Genomic DNA, 21,203 nt, shown 5'->3' with positions numbered 1-21,203 from the left:
AGACTATAACTTGCTTTTAAGTATTTTTTTTAACTGCATTGAAACTTTCATGCTCTTTTACCTTTGAGCATATTTGCTAGTCTTTGCAAAGAATCCCCTTTTGGTTTTGTGTTTTTCTATAGGAATGAGGGTATAGAGTTAACAGCTAGCACCTGGGGACATACGATATGAGAGTGTGGCCATTTAAATGACTATTAACTGTCATGCGTTGAAACAAAACTTATGTAGTATCATTGCACAGTATCTTATAAACCTCGTAATTTTTAATGATATACACATTTTTTCACTATTCAGTCTTCATAATTTTCAATGGTATAGGATTAACTTTTTTAATGAATCAGACTGTATGGTATATACACTTTTTCTTTTGATAAAATACAATGAAATTTGTTTAATTATAGGATTAATCTTTAGTAGTTATCTGTTACAGCCCCCACTATTTTCCAGGCAGGAGTAACAGCTTTTATAATGATAACTGATGACTCTACATTGTGAAAAGGGAAAAAAATTATTACAGATGCTTTTTCAGAAAAATTTTGCACATTGCTTATCAAGCAAGTTTTTGCTATCATATTATTTTTAACAGTTGTGAAATTATATACTTTTTAATTTCTAGTTCAGTTACTTACATCTTTTAACATTTAGCTTTAGTTAATATTTATACTGTTCAGATTATGAAATTTAAGTTGAGAAATGGATGTTTTGAGCAACTTACTATATTTTATAAAGATAACTAATTCTTACTTTGGCAGAAAATATGAGATTGAGTTACATTTTCAAATATAATTCCCCAATTCCAGGTTGGAATTTTTTTCTTTTGCCTTTCACTAAACATTGTCTCAAAAAAAAAAAAAAAAAAAAAAAAAAAAGGAAAGGAAAAAGGAGTCCTGAGGCACATCCACAAGCATTTGTCTAACATGTGCTAGGTAATGTGCAACCTTAATTGGAGTTTTTGGAATTGGGCCCACAGTCAGAGTGAAGAATAGTCTTTGTTGAATTCGTTATGAATTAGGAAAGAACAGAGATATTATTAGGCGTTGGGAAATAAAAGAGGAATTTGGTTTCATTTACATATTAATCAGAAACATTGAAAATGTTGCCCTTGGAAAAAGTGTAAGCATAAACTTTTTTTCTAGATATTTGATCGTTTATTTTTACATTATTTTAGGTTTCCAGTAATTATCTGCAGGATTCGCCATGACCCCAGCTCTGAGGGAGGCAGCAACAAAGGGTATCTGCTTTTCATCTTTACCAAGTACCATGGAGTCTGACAAGATGCTATGCATGGAAAGTCCAAGAACTGTAGATGAAAAGTTAAAGGAAGACACTTTGTCTCAGATGCTGGGATTTCCAACTCCTGAACCTACTCTTAACACTAACTTTGTGAATTTAAAACATTTTGGCTCCTCTCAGTCGTCAAAACATTATCAGACGGTTCTTTTAATGAATTCAAATTCTACATTAAATAAATACAATGAAAATTACAAACAAAGGAAATTAGGGGAACCTAATTGCAGTAAGCTGAAAAACATACTGTGTAATGGCAGCAACATTCAGCTTAGTAAAATCTGTCATTCTCACTCTGAAGAGTTCATCAAAAAGGAACCTCTGTCAGATACCACAAGCCAGTGCATGACAGATGTACAAATTATTTTGGATTCAAATACAACCAAAGACATTAATGTAGATAAAGTACAACTACAAAACTGTAAATGGTACCAAAAGAATGCACTTTTGGATAAAGTTACTGATGCTGAAGTTAAAAAAGGTTTATTGCACTGTGCTCAAAAGAAAAGTGGGCCTGGCCACTCAAATGTGCCTGTTGGTTTCTCAGCTGCTGAAAAAGAGGAAGAAGTGAATGCTCGTTTACTTCATTGTGTAAGTAAACAGAAAATTTTACTTAGCCAGGCTAGAAGAACTCAGAAACATTTGCAGATGCTCCTGGCAAAGCATGTTGTTAAGCACTATGGTCAACAAATGAAATTTTCTGTGAAACATCAACTCCCCCAAATGAAGATCTTTCACGAACCTACCACAATTTTGGATAGCAGTTTACCTAAATGCACTGAAATTAAGCCAGAAGTGAACATGTTGACTGCAGAGAATAAATTGTGGAGTGATACAAAAAATGGCTTTGCACGGTGTACAGCTGCAGAAATCCAAAGATTTGCACTGTCCGCTACAGGGCTGTTGTCTCATGTTGAAGAAGGTCTGGATTCTGATGCAACTGATAGCAGCTCTGATGATGATTTGGATGAATATACCATTAGAAAAAATGTGGCAGTGTAAGTGCAAAATTACTCTTAGACCTTTTACTGTTCTGTGTATAGCAGCGATTTTGTCTTGATTTCAAGATACGTTAAGTGGAAATAAGTTTTCTAAAACTTTAGTGCCATAATCTTTAAGTTATAAAACTTTGGTGAATTTTTAAAATGTTTTGTTTGTTGAACTATGTATGAATATATACATACTGTTTAAAAATGAGTTACTCAACTGCTCTATCTAGGAAAAATCCATATAGGAGTAATGTAAGCTCTTTAGCTAAAAGTAAACATCTTTCCTATTCTTGAATAGAATAGGCTATAGACAAGGCTGAAAATTTTGCATATTTTAGCCAGTACGTATAGTCAAAATTAAAAACTTCAGTCTGCATGCAGGGAGCCCTCATTGACTTTAGGAGTTTATTAGTTGAGAGTATATGTAAATTGATCTCCTTTTTGTGTGTGTCTGTGTGTGTATTTTTAAGTTGGGAACTATTTATTTATTGTTGAGAGAGAGAGAGAGAGGGAGAGAGGGAGGGAACACAAGTGGGGTAGGAGCAGAGGGAGAGGGACAGAATCTTAAGCTGGCTCCACACTGAGTGTGGAGCCCCACATGGGGTTTGAATTCATGACTGTGAGATCATGACTTGGGCCGAAATCAAAAGTTGGATGCTTAACTGAGTCACCCAGCCGCCTCCCCATTTAAAAAAAAAAAAAATTACAACATTTGTATACTCCTTGAGTTCCCACCTTTCAGCTCTGGTCTTTACCAATTTAGTCAATTATAGTGTCAGCTATTAGATTGAATACTTACTATGTTCTGGACCTGGAAGATTTATTTGCAGGCAAAATATTCATAGTCTCTACACTCTTGAGGATCTGCTTTAAAGAGAGGTATCCAAATATTTAAAACCAAACAAACACAGAGGTAAAATAGTTTTTTATATATCACACTGTGTTAATATTCCAGAACAGCCCTATCTGATAGAAGTTTCTGAGATGATAGAAATGTTCTATATCTGTGTTATCAAATAGCCTTATGTGGCTATTGAGCACTTAAATGTGGCCAGTGCAACTGAGGAACTGAATTTTAAAATTTTACTTAATTTGAATTAAGTTTTTTTAAATTGCTAGATAGAACATGATTTTCAATCTAGCTTTCACAGAATCTGTTGATGTCCCTAAATTGATGTGAAATGCTGTGCATAGGTGGTATTTTGGGAGGAAGAGGTCCATCATTTTTATCAAATTCTCAGAGATGAATGAGAGTCATTACAGAATTAGAAGCTGAACACATTAATTTTTACTAATAAATAGAAAGTCAGTATATCAGTTTCTATGGTGAAGAATAAAATGTAAAACAAAGAGAGCATTTCAGTCTTTTGGTGTTCTGTTATCACTATATTTGAAATGTGTTTGAATGTGGGAGTTAATATTAAGCACATGACTGGCATTGTGCTGTTTACATATCTTGTATTATTTAATCCTTTCAACAACCATTGGAAGTGACTGTTGTTATCTTTATCTTACTTAAGAAGAAACAGTCTCAGCATGGTTAAGCAACTTACCCATGGTCAAAAAGCCAAATAATTGATGGAACTAGGATTCTTGTCCATGTATATGAGACTTAAAACCACTGTTCTTGCTATCGGACTCTGCAACTTTGTCAGTGTATCATTCATTGATCTTAGAGCCACAGAAATTATTAAGTACATGAGTTCTGAAAGAAGTCCAGAAATTTACCAATTTATATATATACATATTTATAATGCTTTTAAAGTAATTCAATTTACTAAAATTTAGTAGGTAAACTTAGTAAATTAATTACTTTTCTGTTGTTGTAGACAGCTAATGGGCAAGTTTGTCTCTTTTAAGTTGGAAACAAAAATCAGAAAATAATGTCTTCCTAGACTGTTCTGGCTTTAAGATTTTCTTTCATTGATCTCCTATAGTACTTGATCTGCCATATAGTTTATCATTATGTCCTATTTTGTTCTATATGATTTGCTAAGTTATGTTAGTCTTAATAACCCAACACATAGTAAGAATGGAAACCACATTTTATTGTGTTTTTACTTATCTATCTATCTATCCATCTGTCTATTTTTTTTTTTTAACGTTTTTTCAACGTTTATTTATTTTTGGGACAGAGAGAGACAGAGCATGAACGGGGGAGGGGCAGAGAGAGAGGGAGACACAGAATCGGAAACAGGCTCCAGGCTCTGAGCCATCAGCCCAGAGCCTGACGCGGGGCTCGAACTCCCGGACCGCGAGATCGTGACCTGGCTGAAGTCGGACGCCTAACCGACTGCGCCACCCAGGCGCCCCTGTCTGTCTATTTTTAAGTAATCTCTATGTCCAACATGGGGCTCAAACTCATGAACCTGAGATCAAGAGTCGCATGCTGTACTGAGCCAGCAAGGCATCCCTGAAAACCACATTTTAAACTTAAAAAAAATCTCATATATATTAAGCATATAATTACTGATTGGTCAAGATATTTTAAGATTTTCCTTTCTTCCTTTAGTCAGAGAACACTAAGTTTAGACACTTGTATAAAACATTCAGGAATAGGGATATTCAAACTATTAAAAGATTTTTTATACAGAGCATCAAGCAATATACATCTCGTTTTATTTTCTTCTCAACTTTGCCAGTTTATTAAGGAAAATTGAAGTAAAGTAGCCTGGAAAAAAATTGGGTTCAGGCTTGGAAAGTTTATTTCTTCTCATTCTTTCTTTTTCCTATAATCAGCTTGGAAAGGCTCAAGGACACTACACATATATTTTAGAAAATAGTGAATCTAAGAAGTTTAATATTCTTTAAGATATACTTCAAGCCTCTTGCATTATTGGCCATTTATATTAAGATGCCTTGGTTATTAAAGCTCATATCTATATTTCTAGATATTTCTAGATATTTCTGTATTTCTAGAAATATTTATATTTCTAGAGTTCAGATCCACTTCATTCTGAGGTTATATTCATCTGATCGATTCAAATCATTAATACTAAATTTTATAACAACTTTGACTTCTTTAAGTCACTGAATTATTTGATAATTGTTTAGGTTTTTTTGTTCTTTTTTTGCTATTTGAACTCTATTTGCATTTCTTGATTTTATGTATTTCCCCCCAAATTGGATATTAACTTTGCTTTGAGTATTTTTACTAATGCTAATAATGTGGGAAATATTGTTTTTCAACATTTTATTAATTTTGATGCTGACTGAATTTTGAGAATAACGCAAACTTAATTATTTGTATCTTTTGATGTGAATATAAAAATGATTTCTGTTTTTTAAATTGGAGTTCTTTTACAGGTTAAATTCATTTAATAATTTAACACATTTGTCCTACTAAGTTTTTTTAGTCTACTTTTATTTTTTTTAATTTATTTTTGTTATTTACTGTGTATTTCTGGAAATTCACGTTTCAAATGTAGATGAATATTTTTAATGAATGAAGTTCAAGTTAAACCTTAAACATAAAATACATTTAAAAATGCATTTTGTGGACCTAAATTTTAAGTAGTGCTAATACAATTACATTTTCATTATCTCTACTGAATATGAATAGACTTCTGAATTTAATCATGAGGTCTACAGTGGCAAATACTAAAGTTTACTTCAACTTAATTTTAAGTAACTTAAGGGCAAATATTACTTTTGATGTCATTGTATATTCACTGCCTAGCATTGTCTACTTTTTAGTGGTTTTTTTTTGTATTTGTTAATTAAATGAATTTTTCTATATTTGGAAATGTAGTTTTAAAGATACAAAAATTGGGGTTGGCAGTCTATGAAATTTTTCTCCATATGTTTGTCTTTTCTCCATCCATTCTGTAGTTTATTTTTACTTTGTCCCCCCACCCCCTTCCTTTTTCTCTAGTACGAAACTGGCCACAAGATGTATCTTATACATCTTAGAACCAGCATGAGTGGTTATGCAATGAATGAATAAATGAAATACAGCATGACAAAATATGTACATTTAAAAGTATTTTATTATAATATTTAACATTTGTAATTTAAAGATTTTAAAAGTATTTTATTATAATATTTAACATTTGTAATTTAAAGATTGACAAGTAAAATGGATTATATTTATTTAAAAAATCTTGGATTATATTATTATAAATGTCTTCTATTCCTATTTTTTTTTTAAGTACTGATAAGAAAAACAAATACCTTCATTCTGATTAGGGAATTTAGCTGTGAAGGAATATTTTTAGGAAATTGGAAAGCACTCACTGTAGCCATTACCATTTCCATTGTGTATTTGACTTGACCCTTTTCTTCCCCCCCCCAAAAAATGTAGGCAATAGATTAATTCATAATGACATTACTAATTACCTTAAAAATAACTTTTGGTTGAGAGACTAGTGTGTTTTGGAAAATTTTTTTAAAAGCTGTTTTCCTTTGGAAAAGAAAATATGATTTTATGGTTTTTGTAGGTTTGAGATATAATCCTTATAATATGAATAGAACCCCCCCCCCGCCCCCTTCCATGTTCTGTTCCTTTGGTGAAGGAGTGCAGGTTTTGGACCTCCTGTGTAATAGTCATGGCTTGCTCTGTGACCCTGAGCAAACGTTAATGTTATTTTTAACTCTTTGAATCAGATTCCTACCTTAAAGAGTTCTAGAGATGATTAGATGAAATACTAACTATAAAGTACCTATACATAATAAGGCATGGATTTGAAAGCTAATAAAGAGTGTCTTATTGAGTAATTTATTGTAAGAGACTGGAGCTTAATTATTCCATGAGAAACTTGGGGAACCATGGTAAAATACATGCCTGAGTTAACCCATTTGAGAGGTGAGGAAGCTGGAGTATTTATACATCAAGTCCCATCAGTTACTAGGTGAAGGTTAATTCCCCTGCCCTTTTGTTCTGCCACTCTGGTGACAAAGCAAGCTCAGGCAACAACAGAAAAGCCCTGGGTCAAAGAAATGCATTGTGCTGGCATTTGGAAGTCAGGTCTTTGTGCGCTGAACTGGTAAGTGTCAGGGGGTATGGGTGAGTCACTGACAGACTCAGCTACAATTATGTTCTCTCTCATCTGGTGGTAAAACCTTAGAGTGCTAGCATTTTCTTCTGGGAAATAATGATCAGTTACTTTCATCTAGGATGCATATGGGGAAATGCACAGATTTTGTCACAGACATATTCTGATCCTCCAAGGTTGTTAAAAAGGAAGAAACATAGTTAAGTCTTTTTTGAGGAAACCTGACAGTATCTACTGAATCACCCAGCTGTCTTGGGTGTTGGGAGAAAAATCTCTTTGTTTCCCCCAAATTAGTCCCTATATATTCAAATTTCTTTGATAATTGGCAGTCTTGATTAGGAAATTCTTTTACTCAAAATTAGACATTTACCAGGAAAGGAGAGAACTGTTGTTATTCAGTTAGAAGCTGTCAGGTCAACCTTTCTAGATTGAAAAAAATAAATAATTTCTTGCAGACCTAGAGAAGTGTATACTCATAGTGTGTGCTTTCTATTTTACCAGTGGAAAGGACAAGAAGAGGTAAAATCAGGTGATGAATTTCCCTTCAAGAAATTGGACAAATAGAAGTATGAACTCAGTCTGACATTCAGAGAGTAAAGAGACTAACAACATTTCATTAATAAATTGCAAATAAGAGTACCTTTATATTTGTATAATGTGAAGTTGGCAAGTTAGTTTTGCATTTATTACCTTTTAAATTCTCTACACTTCAGAAATAGATGAGAAAAGTGTGGTTTTCTTTTATTTTACTTGAATGGGAAGCAGAAAAAGTTGAATGAAAAACAATCCTAGAGAAATTGTAATGATACTTGAGTGACAGTTTGTGACAGAAGAGCAGAAATTCAAGTGTAATTGCAAAATGGAGTAATAGCTACAAAAGGGTGAATACTTTATGTCTTGCCATATAGACAGCACTGAGGAAAGTAATATTTCAATTAAAATAAACTCCTTGTTTTATATATTTTTAAACTAATCTTATTTTAGAGCAGTTTTAGGTTAACAGCAAAATTGAGTAGAAAGTATAGAGAGTTCTCATATATCTCCTGTCCCCTCACATGTGTAACCTCCCCCATTATTGACCTCCCCTACCACAGCGGTACTGTATAGACATATCATTATTACCAAAAGTCCATAGTTTATTAGTAGGATTCACTTTTGGTGTTATACATTCTATGGGTTGGACAAATATATATGACATATATCCACCATTGTAGTATCATACAGAATAGTTTCACTGCCCTACATATCTTCCTTGTTCTGCCTATTTATCCTTCTCTCCTCCAACCCCTGACAGCCACTAATCTTTTTACTGTCTCCATAGTTTTGCCTTTTCTAGAGTCATATAGTTGGAATCATACAGTATGCAGTCTTTTCAGAGTGCCTTTTTTCACTTAATAATATGCATTTAAGTTTTCTTTGTCTTTTCCTGATTTGATAGCATATTTCTTTCTGGTGCTAAATAATATTCTCTTGTCTGGATATACCATGATTTACTTATATTAAACCTGTTGAAGATGTCTTGGTTACTTCCAGGTTTTAGAAATTATGAGTAAAACTTCCATAAACGTTTATGGGCATATTTTTTTGTGTGAACATAAATTTTCAGTTTATTTGGGTAAATGCCAAGAAGTGCAATTGCTGGATCATATGGTAAGAGTATGTTTAATTTTGTAAGAAGTTGCCAAACTCTCTTCCAAAGTAGCTATACCATTTTGCCTTCCAACCATCAATGAATGAGATTGCTGTTGCTCCACATCTTTGTAAGCGTTTGATGTTAGTGTTTTGCATTTTGGTTATTTCAATAGGTGTGTAATGGTATCTTACTGTTGTTTTAATTTGCAATTCCCTAATGACATGTGATGTTGAACATTTTTTTATATGCTTATTGTCATATCTGTATGTTCTTTGGTTAGGTGTCTGTTCAGATCTTTGCCTGTTTTTTAATTGGGTTGTCCATTTTGTTATTGTTTAGAAGTAAGATATAAAAAGAATTGATTGGGATTTTATTGAATCTGTAGATTGAGTTGGAAAAAGCTGACATATTGACAATATTGAGTCTTTTTTTTTAAAATGTTTATTTAGTATTGAGAGAGAGCAAGTGAGAGAGAGAGAGTGAGTGAGCAGGGGAGGGGCAGAGAGAAAGTGAGAGAGAGAATCCCAAGCAGGCCTCACACTCAGCACAGAGCCTGACATGGGGCCTTATCTCATAATGGTGAGATCAAGACCTGAGCCAATATCAAAAGTCGGCCTCTTAACCGACTGAGCCACCCAGATGCCCCAATAGTGAGTCTTTGAACATGGAATATCTATTTATTTAGCTCTTTGATATCTTTCATCAGAGTTTTGAAATTTTTCTCATATAGATCTTGCACATATTTCATAAGACTTATATCTAAGTATTTTATTTATGGGCATGCTAATGTAAATGGTAATATGTTTTTAAATCAAATTCCACTTATACATTGCTAGTATATAGGAAAGCAGTTGACTTCTGTATATTTACTTTGTATCCTGCAACCTTGCTGTAATTATTAGTTGCAGGGTTTTTTGTGTGTAATTCTTTTGGATTTGTCCTATAGATAATCATGTTACCTATGAACAAAAAGTTTTATTTCTTCCTTACAAACCTTTGTATCCGTTATTTCTTTTTCTTATTGCATTAGCTAGGATTTCTGTGATGTTGAAAATGAGAAGTGAGAGCATATATTTCCTTGTTCTTAATCTTAGTGGGAAAATTTCTGGTTTTGCACCATTAAATATAATGTAGCTGTAGGTTTTTGGTAGATTATTAGGTTGAGGAAATTCTCTCTATTCCTGGTTAACTTGAGAGTTTTTCATTTGTATTTGTTTTTAGTATAACAGAGTTTTTATCCTGAATTGGTGTTGAACTTTGTGAAATGCTTTCTGTGTATCTATTGATATAATGATATGATGAATTATATTAATTGATTTTTGAATGTTGAGCTAGGCTTGCATACCTGGCATAAATCCCACTTGGTCATGGTATGTAAGTCTTTTTATACATTGTTGAATTTAATTTGCTAATATTTTGTTGAGGATTTTTGCACCTATCTCCATGAAAGAAATGATCTGTAGTTTTCTTATAATGTCTTTGGTTTTGGTATTAGAGTAATGCTGACCCCAAAGAATGAGTTAAGAAGTGGTCCCTCTGCTTCCATCTTTTGAAAGGGATTGTAGAGAATTGGTAAAATTTCTTCCTTAAATTTTTGGTAGAATTTACCAGTGAACCCCTTTGGGCCTGGTACTTTCTCTTTTGGAAGGTTATTAATTATTGATTCACTTTCTTTAATAGATATAGACCTATTCAGGTTGTCTATTTTTTTTTCCTTTTTTAAAAATTTACATATTTTATTTATATCAAACCCAGGAGTATTTTGTTAAGGTTATCTAGTTAATTAATGTACAGTTTCAAGTGTACAGTATAGTGATTCAACACTTCCATTCAGTAATCAGTGATCATCACAAGTACACTCCTTAATTCCCATCGCCTTTAAACATCCATCGTGATTAAACATCCATCACCCCCATCGACCTTCCTGTCTATTTCTTCTTGTATGAGTTTTGGCAAGTTGTGCATTTCAAGGAATTGGTCATTTCACCTAGGTTATCATATTTGTGGACTTAGAATTGTTCATAATATTCCTTTATTATCCTTTGAGTGTCCATAGGATCTGTGGTGATGTCTCCTCTTTCTAATATTAGTAATTTGTGTCATCTCTCTTTTTTTCTAGTTAGTCTGGCTAAAGACTTATTGAGTTTATTGATCTTTTCAAAGAACCATTTTTTGGTTTCATTGATTTTTTTTCAACTTTGTATTTTCAGTTTTATTGATTTTTTTAGTTTTTATTATTTCTTTTTTCTGGTTACTTTTGGGTTAATATGCTCTTCTTTTTCTGGGTTCCTGAAGTGGAAGCTTGTATGATTGTTTTTAGATTTTTAAAAAATTTTCCAATAATGCATTTAATGCTATGTATTGTGTAACTTTCTCTTACACTTCCCCATAAGGACTGTTGTCACTGCAGCCTACAAATTTTGGTGACTTGTATTTGCATTTTCATTCAGTTTATAGTATTTTAAAATTTATCTTCAGATTTCTTCTTTGTCCCATGCATTAGTTAAAAGTGTGTAATTTAATTTCCAAGTATTTGGAGATTTTTCAGTTAGTTATTTTTTAAATTAATTAATTAATTGAATTTTAGTAATCTCCATACCTGTTGTGTGACTTGAATTCATGACCTTGAGATCAAAAGTTGCATGCTCTTCCAACTGAGCCACCCAGGCACTCCTGTTTGTTATTGATTTCTAATTTAATTCCATTGTGGTCTGAGAGCAGACATTACATGATTTCTTTTTTTTTTTTTTAACTAAAGTTTGTTTTATGGCCCAGAATGTGGTCTCTTTTATGTCCCTTGGTGTGTGTGTGTATGTGTGTGTGTGTGCATGCGTGTGCATATGTGTGTGTTTTGAGATTTTATTTTCACGTAATCTCTGCATATTATGTGGGGTTCAAATTTACAACCTGAGATCAAGATTCACGTTCTCTTCCAACTGAGCCAGCCAGGCACCCCTCTTTTATGTTTCTTGTTAACTTGAGAAGAACGTATAATCCGCTGTTGTTAGATGAAGTAGGCTGTCAGTGTCAGTTATGTCTAGTCAATGAATGGTTCAGCTGTATCCTTACTGGTTTTCTGCCTGTTGGATCTGTGCATTTCTGATAGAGGGAGTTTTGTAGTCTTCGACTGTAATAGTGGATTCACCTATTTCTCCTTGCTGTTCTGTCCGTTTTGCCCCAGATAGTTTGATGCTCTTTTTGTTAGCCACATACACATTAAAGATTGTTATCTTCTTGGATATAGACCCTTTTATTATACTGTAATTCATGATAACTTCCTTTGCTCTGAAGTCTGCTGTCTGAAATTAACATAGCTACTCCTGCTTTCTTCTGATTAATGTTAGCATACCATAACTTTCTCCATCTCTTTACTTTTAATCTGTATGTGTTTTTATATTTAAAGTTGGTTTCTTATAGATAACATATAGTTGGGTCTTATTTTTTTATGCACTCTGACAATCACTGTCTTTTAATTGGTATAGTTAGACCATTGATGTTTAAAGTTATTATTGATGTAGTAGATTAATATCTACTATATTTGTCACTGTTTTCTATTTGTTGCCCTTGTTTGCTCCTGTTTTTGTCTTCCACATTTTTAATGCCTTTTGTGGTTTTAACTAAACATATGATTCCGCTTTTTTTTTCCTTTCTTAGAATATCAATTATACTTTATTTATTTATTTATATTTTTTTCTTTTTAGAGAGAGCGAGCAAGCAGGGTAGAGGGGCGGGGCGGGGAGGAGAAGAGAGAGACAATCTTAAGCAGTCTCCATGCCCAGCGCACAGCCTTCCGTGGGGCTTGATCCCATGACCCTGGGATGATGACCTGAGACTAAGTCAAGAGTTGGTTGCTCAACTGACTGAGCCATCCAGGTGCCCTCTTTAAAAAACTCTTTTTAGAGGTTACATTTACAGCTAATTCAACTTTGCTCTTAAATAAACCTGCAGGTACCTTATAATGACAAAATAATCCTAATTTTTTCCTCTTTTTTTTTTTTTGTATCACTTCTGTCATTTATTTCACTTATACATAGCATACATAGGCATATATAAGCATACACACATGCATGGACACATTCATAATCAACTAATTGTTGCTATAATTATTTTGGACCAGATTTGTTACCTGTTAGATCCATTAAGAATAAGAAAAATAAGGGGCGCCTGGATGGCTAAGTTGGTCAAACGTCCAACTTTGGCTCAGGTTATGATCTCGCGGTTTGTGAGTTGGGGCCCCGTTTCAGACTCTGTGCTGACAGCTCAGAGCCTGGAGCTTGCCTTGGATTCTGTGTCTCCCTCTTTCTCTGCCCCTCCTCTGCTCGCTCGCTCGCTCTCTCTCTCTCTCTCTCTCTCCTTCAAAAATAAATAAACATTAAATTTTTTTTTTTAAAAAAGAGTAAGAAAAATAAAAGTTACTATTTTACCTTCACTTATTCTCCAGTGTTCTTTCTCTCTTTATGTAGGTCTGTTTCTCACCTATGTGATTTTCCTTCTCTCTAAAAAACTTAACATTAGGCATATAGGGGAATGATGTCAATATAATAAAGGATTTGGTGTGGGTGTTTTTCAGACCACTTAAAACATATTAATGTTTTGGAATGAGCAGGGGCAAACTTTTTCACAATTGAAGAGAGAAAACCTTAATGGTATAAGAAAAATGCTGAAAATTCTGTAAAAGTACCACCCTGCAGTGCAGTAAATTGCTGGTTTATTGGCTTAAAAGTTACTATATATTCCACTATGTTAAAAGATCTGAGGAAATTGCAGGTTGCTTTGCAGAAGTTGCAAAGATCGTTCCCTTGTGTTGAAAATAAATTACTGATGAAGAAGTCTATCTCTAAGTGATATTTTTAATGTTTATTAAACTGGTGTCTATTAGAAGTGATTGTCTTTAAGAACCCACATCAAAAGAAATATGAGCTCCAGGATATGAAGCTTTAAAGGGTGGACTGGCTTATTCTAGTAGATACAAATGCCAGTGGAAAAAACTACACTAATATTTTTATAAGGATTGCTATTTTGTTAGAAAAATTCCATTGATTTTGAGTGGTCTGGCTCCAATTCTATTTTCTCTGTAAGTTCAGATAATTTTATTTTACAGAACATGGGTTATTCAGCAGTAGAAGAAATGCCTACGCCCAATTATAGGTTTGTGGTAGTCCCCTTTTAGAGTAACAAGGGTATTTGATCATTTTTTTCTAATTCTTTTTTAGTGCCCATCATAGTGGCTCGTAGGGCCATCATTAGCCCATTTTTGTGCAAAACAAAAAGGTGCTTCTTCAAGAACTCGGAGCAGATTTAGATGTGTAATTACAGCCTTAAAATGTAGACTTCTTGCTGGATTTAGCACTGCTTGTACTTTCAGCTGGGCCCTTGTGCACTGTAGAGTTTGGACGCGGTGCATGGTGGCTTGGCTTCTTGAACAAAAGAGACATGCGCGTGCGCATACACACACGCACACACACAGTGCTTGTTGAGATGCTGACAGGCATGACTTCACACTATTCCATTAGGATATATGTTTTGATTAGTTTAAAAAGTTATTAATTTTCTTATATGTTCTTGGTTGTCAATGTTTGATTTATGCAAGGATTTTAAAAACACAGTTAAAACTGTTAAGCAGGCCATTAGCTTTCAAAATTTTTTCTGTATAAGAGAAAGGGGGTTATATTGATAGTATGTATGAATATTCCCTATACTTCTTTTTTCTTTCTCTCTTCCTCTCTTTGGCTGGGAGAAGGGGTGAATAGATGGTAGGGGAACAAACCTAAATTTGCCAGTTTGATATGTGAATTCTTTTAAACTAATACTAAAAATTTCAGTTTAGGTAATTGACACACTGGATTCTGCCAGAGTTCTAGGCGGAATTGCACAATATATTATGATTATTCTTGTTCCCTTTCATTTCTAATGTCTTTTCTAGTTCCAGTCTCAGTTTGTCCTTGGACATCCTAAACCCCACCCCTTAACTTAGTTTATCACCATGCCAAAATTTCCTAGAGTTCACAACTGTTTTCTTTTAAATGTTTGTTTGTTTATTTTGAGAGAGAGATAGAAAGCATGAGTAGAGGAAGGGCAGAGAAAGAGGGAGAGAGAGAATCCCAAGCGTGGAGCCCTATGCAGAGCTTGTGAGATCATGACCTGAACCAAAATCAAGAGTCGGTCACTTAACCAACCAAGTCACCCAGGTGCCCCCACAGCTGTTTTTTTCCTTTATTTTTTTGTTTGCTTGTTTATTTTTCCTGTGTGTATATACAACTAGGTGGTACATTATTAACGTTGTTAACTTGTATGTCAATGAGGCATAATCTTCTTAAAGATAATAAACATTTTAAATGAGAGCTTGCTAACCTAAATGATTCTTAAAAGCATAAAGTAATTTTGAGGGAGGGGTGTGTTGGTTAAGTTATATGCTAAGGTGTCATAAACAGCAAGACGACCTCAATATGAATGTGTAGAATCTATTTTTCTCTCATTTCATAGTCAAGAATTAGGTATGTGGTATGTTTCACAGGGTTTTGCCAGGGACCTGTTGGCTTTGCCAGACTCTAGGATGCTGCCCTTGCTTGCATTGTTGAAACTTACTCACCAGTTGCTCATCTGATTTTCACACACAATCGTTTTTTAATGTCAAGTAACACATTGATTTGGCTCAAATCTGATTGTTAGGGACTTAATGACATACACCTAACTGCAAGTAAGACTGGGAAATATATAGTACCTTGCTGAGCTACCATGAGCTCAGCTAAAACTGAAAGGGTTCTATTATCAAAAAAGAGGAGAATAGATGTTAGTTTGCCTCTTTGGCCACCCAAATATCCATATACTCCCTTCTCATAGAGAAAACCTCCACTCCTCAGGATGACAATTCAAAGTCACTTTCAATAGGTGGAGTAGTGTCTTTTCAGTCAGGTACAGATTTGATTCCTTATGAAGTGGTGACCTATAAATAGACAATTTTCTAACCCTCTTACACTCTTGTTTGTTTTATGTATGTAGTAATAGAGACAGGAAAGCTACAATAAAAACTCCTGGGTAAAGAAAATGAGATACACATGATAGATTCTTACAATAATTAATAAGACATCTTGCTCTAGAAGTATAACAAGGTCTTGGTAGAATCCTAATTTTCCTTTCTGAGAGAGGCTTCTTTGTCCTTTGTCTCTCATAGTCTCTTGCCTTTGCTTTTTGGGACTTACTCCTTATCCATTATCCTTTGTGTCTATATCTGCAGTTAATGTTGGAGAGCATACCTTTAAGTGGAGGCTGTACTGCATTCCCACTTTGCTTCTTGTCGGTGCAAGTTTGGGTTTCTCAGGTAGAGGATGTTTTATGCTACTAGAGTTTCCTCAAAAGGGTGAATTTCCATTCTGTTTGCCTCTAGTCAGTTAAATGTGAAAATATCACAACCAGGGGCGCCTGGGTGGCGCAGTCGGTTAAGCGTCCGACTTCAGCCAGGTCACGATCTCGCGGTCCGTGAGTTCGAGCCCCGCGTCGGGCTCTGTGCTGACTGCTCAGAGCCTGGAGCCTGTTTCCGATTCTGTGTCTCCCTCTCTCTCTGCCCCTCCCCCGTTCATGCTCTGTCTCTCTCTGTCCCAAAAATAAATAAACGTTGAAAAAAAAAAAAATTAAAAAAAAAAATTAAAAAAAAAAAAAAAAAAAAGAAAATATCACAACCAAAGATTTCATTTGTTCATAGTTGTTGAGCCTATAGACTAATCAATTTATTAGTTATTTTTCTCAGGCCATCCAACTCTCCCTCAATTCAGTGACTACTACTTTGAGGCCACCTGCAACAGTACATTTGGGTAGGAATTAATCTAATTTTTGCTACTAGGTTCATTCTTATTGTGTGGCTTAGAACTCTTAAGAGAGATTCTTGGAATATATTTTTTTGTTGTCAGTTGTGGAAAAGCAGGTAGTTGGCTTTTGTATTTCTTTAAGGCCCTGTATTATGGATTAGTTAAAATTTCATTTATTACCTTTATTTATGTGTTCCTAGTTGCCAATATTTGATGTTATGCAAGGGATTTTAAAACATAAATATACCATTTCCTTTCCCATTTGGTAGGTTGCCTTTTTGGTTTTGTTGATGATTTCCTTTGTTATGCAAAAGTTTTTAGTTTGATGTAGTCCCAATACTCTATATTTGCTTTTGTCACCCTTGCCTGAGGAGACATATCCAGAAAAACGTTGTTAAGATAAGTAACCAAGAAATGTTTTCTTTTAGGAGTTTTATGAATTCCAGTCTTACATTTAGGATTTTTGATTCCATTTTGAGTTTTTTTGTGTGTATGGTATAAGAAAATGGTTCAGTTTCATTCTATTGCCTGTAGCTGTCTAGTTTCCCCAATATCATTTATTGAAGAGACTATCTTTTACTGATAGTATTTTCTTTCCTCTGTTGTCATAGATTAATTGATCATATAAGCATGGGTTTATGTCTTGATTTTGAGATATAACAGGTGTTAATATACTTTGAGTGAAATAGCCATGTGCTTATCTGTAACATGTTTACAACCATAATTATTTTTTAGAAAGATATGTTTTTAAACAAGGGAACATTTTTGGTGGTAAAGCTTTTTTGTCATTTTTAACCATACCAAACAGATTTTACTAGGTCCTATTAAAATATAGGATAAGGTATCTGTCTCTTTCCAAAATGTGCATCTAAACCCATGGATCTCTGTATTATTTCAATGTGGTTATATGTGATCAGCCATCATGTAAGCTGATAATCTCATACTTAATTCTAGTTCAGTTGAAATTTGCCATAAATCATATCCCATTTTGACTACTGGCATAAACTTTTGGATAAATTATTGTTTTTTTTATCCTATAAAATTGGATTGACTTTCCAAAAAAAAAAAAGGATAAGGTATCTTTTATAGAAAATTCATTTCATGTATTACAAGTCCCAGGATTATTTAGTTTACGTAAATTTGATCTGATATTACTATTTTTTTGTGTTAATATAATTTAATATAGTGTGTGAACATAAACATAATTTTTAATGTTTATTTATTTACTTATTTATTTATTTTTGACCCACTACCCCCAATGTTTATTTATTTTTGAGAGAGAGAGAGAGAGCATACACAAGTTGGGGGGAAGGGCAGAGAGAAAGAGAGGGGCAGAGTATCCGAAGCATACTCTGTGCTGACAGCAGACAGCTCAGTGTGGGGCTTGAACTGATGAACTGACCTGACCATCATGATGAACTGATGACCATGACCTGAGCTGAAGTCAGACACTTAACTGACTGAGCCGCCCAGGTGCCCCAAACATAATTTTTACAAACTTCCCTATCAGAATATTTTTACTAGAAGTACAATAACATGAACTCCACCCATATTTTTTTTTTCTTTTTTAGCTAATCGTGAGTTTGACAACCAAACAAAATTGTGTGTTATAGGGAAATTTTCAACTGGAACTAAATTTAATGAAGGAATATTTAAGATCGTCTTTGATTTCCCCATGCTTATTCCCAAACCATACTCTGCAAGTCCTTTCAGCTTTAAAATGAACCTTGAACCCATCCTCTTCATCTCTTCTTTATCTTCCATTCCCTTATTGGTTCATGCCATTTTCATTTTTTATTCAGTGTTTTAGTCAGAATAGGCTCTCAAGTAACGAATTAACCTTCTAATCTCAGTAGTTTAAACACAGCCAAGGTTTACTGTGGCGTGCATAAAATCTAATGTGGTTTGGGTTGTGATCCCCAACCAACACATCTTGTAGCTATACTGTCTGCAGTAGTGGCTTTGAAGGTTGTCTGGTGGACTGGAAATGACGATATCACTTTTGCCCACAGCCCATTGGTCAAAGCTAGTTACATGGATCCAACCTAAGTGAAATACATAGAGATCACAATTATCTGTACCACACACAGTTTACTATAGTTGTATCTAATTGATTTCCTTATTACCTTTCATATCCCACTATCATGCTTTCTCTACCTAGTAGCCAGAGTGCTTAGGGAAAAAATTTTTTTGTTACTGCCTTGCTAATAACTTCCTTTTTTCATAAAATCCAACACTTTACGATTACCTGTACAAGTGCTACATGCCATGGCCCTTGCTTTTCTCACTAATTTTATGATTGGCAGTTAGTATTATTATCTATGAATAATAGATATTCGTATCTATTTTAATTTTTTTTTCATTTTAACAGCTTTTATTTAAAGTTGTATATAAGATTACTTTATTCCTGTATCTTCTCAGTTGCTTCTTCCTTCTAATTTGCCATTTTCCTTTCCTACTTGGCGAGACTTGGCTTTATGTTCAAGGATCTTTTTGTGATCTTTGTCCACTTTTAGTCTACTGATAACCACCTTGCTAGGATGATGCCCACCTGGACAGGTGTGCCGTTTGCCTTCTCTCACTGTACTCATTCAGTGTAGATGATGTATTTCTTCCCATAAACCTGAACTACTTTTTCAATTTCCTGACCTTTGTAGTGTCCTCACACATCCTGTACTTCATCATCCTTTTGGATGGGCATGGATCAAAACTTGTACTTCTGTCTCAGCTCTTTGGAGAGAAGGGAAGACATAATCTTCCTGTGAATGTGGGAAGATGCATTGAAATGCCTTTTGCGATTTTTGCTTCTGTCGGAAGTCACAAAGGGATTGAACTTCATTTTGGCTGCTGGTGCTTCAGCAATGGCTGCAAAAGGGAAGAGCTAATATTATATATTTTTAAATTTATTTATTTAAGTAATCTCTACACTCAACGTGGGGCTTGAACTCACAACCCAAGATCAAGTGTCGCATGCTCCTCCAACTGAACCAGCCAGGTGCCTCTATATAAATATTATTTTGAATAGACATTCTCTTTTATTGTTTTCATAATTATGAAAATATGATTTAAAAGGGTGTCATTTACAGAAGCAGAATAATGACTACAAACTGCATAAATAATGATACCAAGAGAATTCCTAACTTATATGAAGGTCTCCTCAATCATATTGTATGCAGTTGGAATCTTAACAAAAATAGCTCTTTAGGAACATTAATTTAATGTAAAATCCGGTTATAATAAATATATTCTATATAGTAAAGTTGTAATGATTGTATTGTTTCTCTGACAACAAATGATAATTTATTTTTAAGTTATTTATTCTTTTTAGCTTATTTATTTATTTTGAGAGAGACTGAGAATGAGCGGAGAAGGGACAGAGAGAAACAGAGAGACAGAATCCCAAGCAGGCTCTGCATTATTAGCACAGAGCCCAGTACAGGGCTCAAACTCATCAACTGTAAGATTGTAACCTGAGCCAAAACCAACAGTCAGATGCTTAACTGACTGAGCCATCCAGCTGCCCCTCTTTTTAAGTTTTTATTTAAATTCCAGTTAGTTACCATACAGTGTAATATTAGTTTCAGATATACAGTTTAGTGATTTAGCACTTACATACGACACACTCATCACAACAAATGATCATTTATTTGCTTAATTTTATTTTTATTATTTTTAAAGACTTTAATCTCCACACCCAACATGGGGCTCAAACTCACAACCCTGAGATCAAAAATAGCACACTTAACCAACCAAGCCAGCCAGGCACCCCAACAAATGATCTTTAAAAGAAATATTTACTCTGGTTAAAGTGTGTATGGAAGACATTCAATTCAATTATGGTTAAATATGTAAAAATTAATAAACTTTATTTTTTTAGAGCAGTTTTAGGTTCACAGAAAATTTGAGCAGAAAATGCAGAGTTCCCATATACCCCCATCCCTACACTGATAGAACCTCCCCCACTATCAATACACGGCAAACCAGCGTATCAATACACGGCAAAACAGTCTATGAACGTACATGAACAAATTGTTATCAGTTCTTTACTTTATGTTAGGATTCACTCTTGGTGTTGTACATTCTATGAGTTTTGACTGTAAATGGAATTTTTAAGCAATTTTCATAAAGTTTGTATTCTGCCATTATTTATTGCTTTTCATTTATATCTTCAATTTCTGTCATGTTTTCCTTTGCAATCTGAAGCTCCTAATTAGTCTAATCCCAAATAATTGTTTTCTAGTTGGAATATTTTCATAAAGACAATTAACTGTAATCTCACAAACTATCGGTTAGGGCAGTGCCCTTGCTCAAAGGTAGAGGAGCTAGGGTTCAACCCTTATTTTCAAATATGCCTGAAAGAAAGTCTTTATGTAATTTTTTAAAAAAAAATGTTCATATATTTATTTTTGAGAGACAGGGAGTAGGGGAGGGACAGAGAGAGAAGAGAGAATTCCAAGCAGACTCTACACTGCCAGCTTAGAGCCTGACGTGGGGCTCA

General features: G+C 34.1%; 1 protein-coding gene and 1 pseudogene across 7 annotated transcripts in view; one reads left to right on the top strand and one right to left on the bottom strand.

Moving 5' to 3' along the window:
• The window catches only part of KANSL1L (KAT8 regulatory NSL complex subunit 1 like), a 131,643-nt gene that overhangs the window by 17,031 nt on the left and 93,409 nt on the right, over positions 1-21,203 (top strand). For all 7 annotated transcript variants that reach the window (XM_030327729.1, XM_030327726.1, XM_030327731.1 and 4 more), the window contains one exon: positions 1,169-2,285. In XM_030327729.1, coding sequence (XP_030183589.1) covers positions 1,198-2,285 — 1,088 coding nt within the window. In that variant the 5' untranslated portion in view covers positions 1,169-1,197. The remainder of the gene's footprint in view (positions 1-1,168; positions 2,286-21,203) is intronic.
• LOC115522127 lies at positions 19,107-19,544 on the bottom strand (annotated as a pseudogene).

The sequence above is a fragment of the Lynx canadensis genome, chromosome C1 (assembly GCF_007474595.2).
Source record: "Lynx canadensis isolate LIC74 chromosome C1, mLynCan4.pri.v2, whole genome shotgun sequence".
NCBI classification, from domain to species: Eukaryota; Metazoa; Chordata; class Mammalia; order Carnivora; family Felidae; genus Lynx; species Lynx canadensis.
The sequence above is the reverse complement of the archived record's forward strand: the minus strand, read 5'-3'. Positions and strand labels throughout refer to the sequence as shown.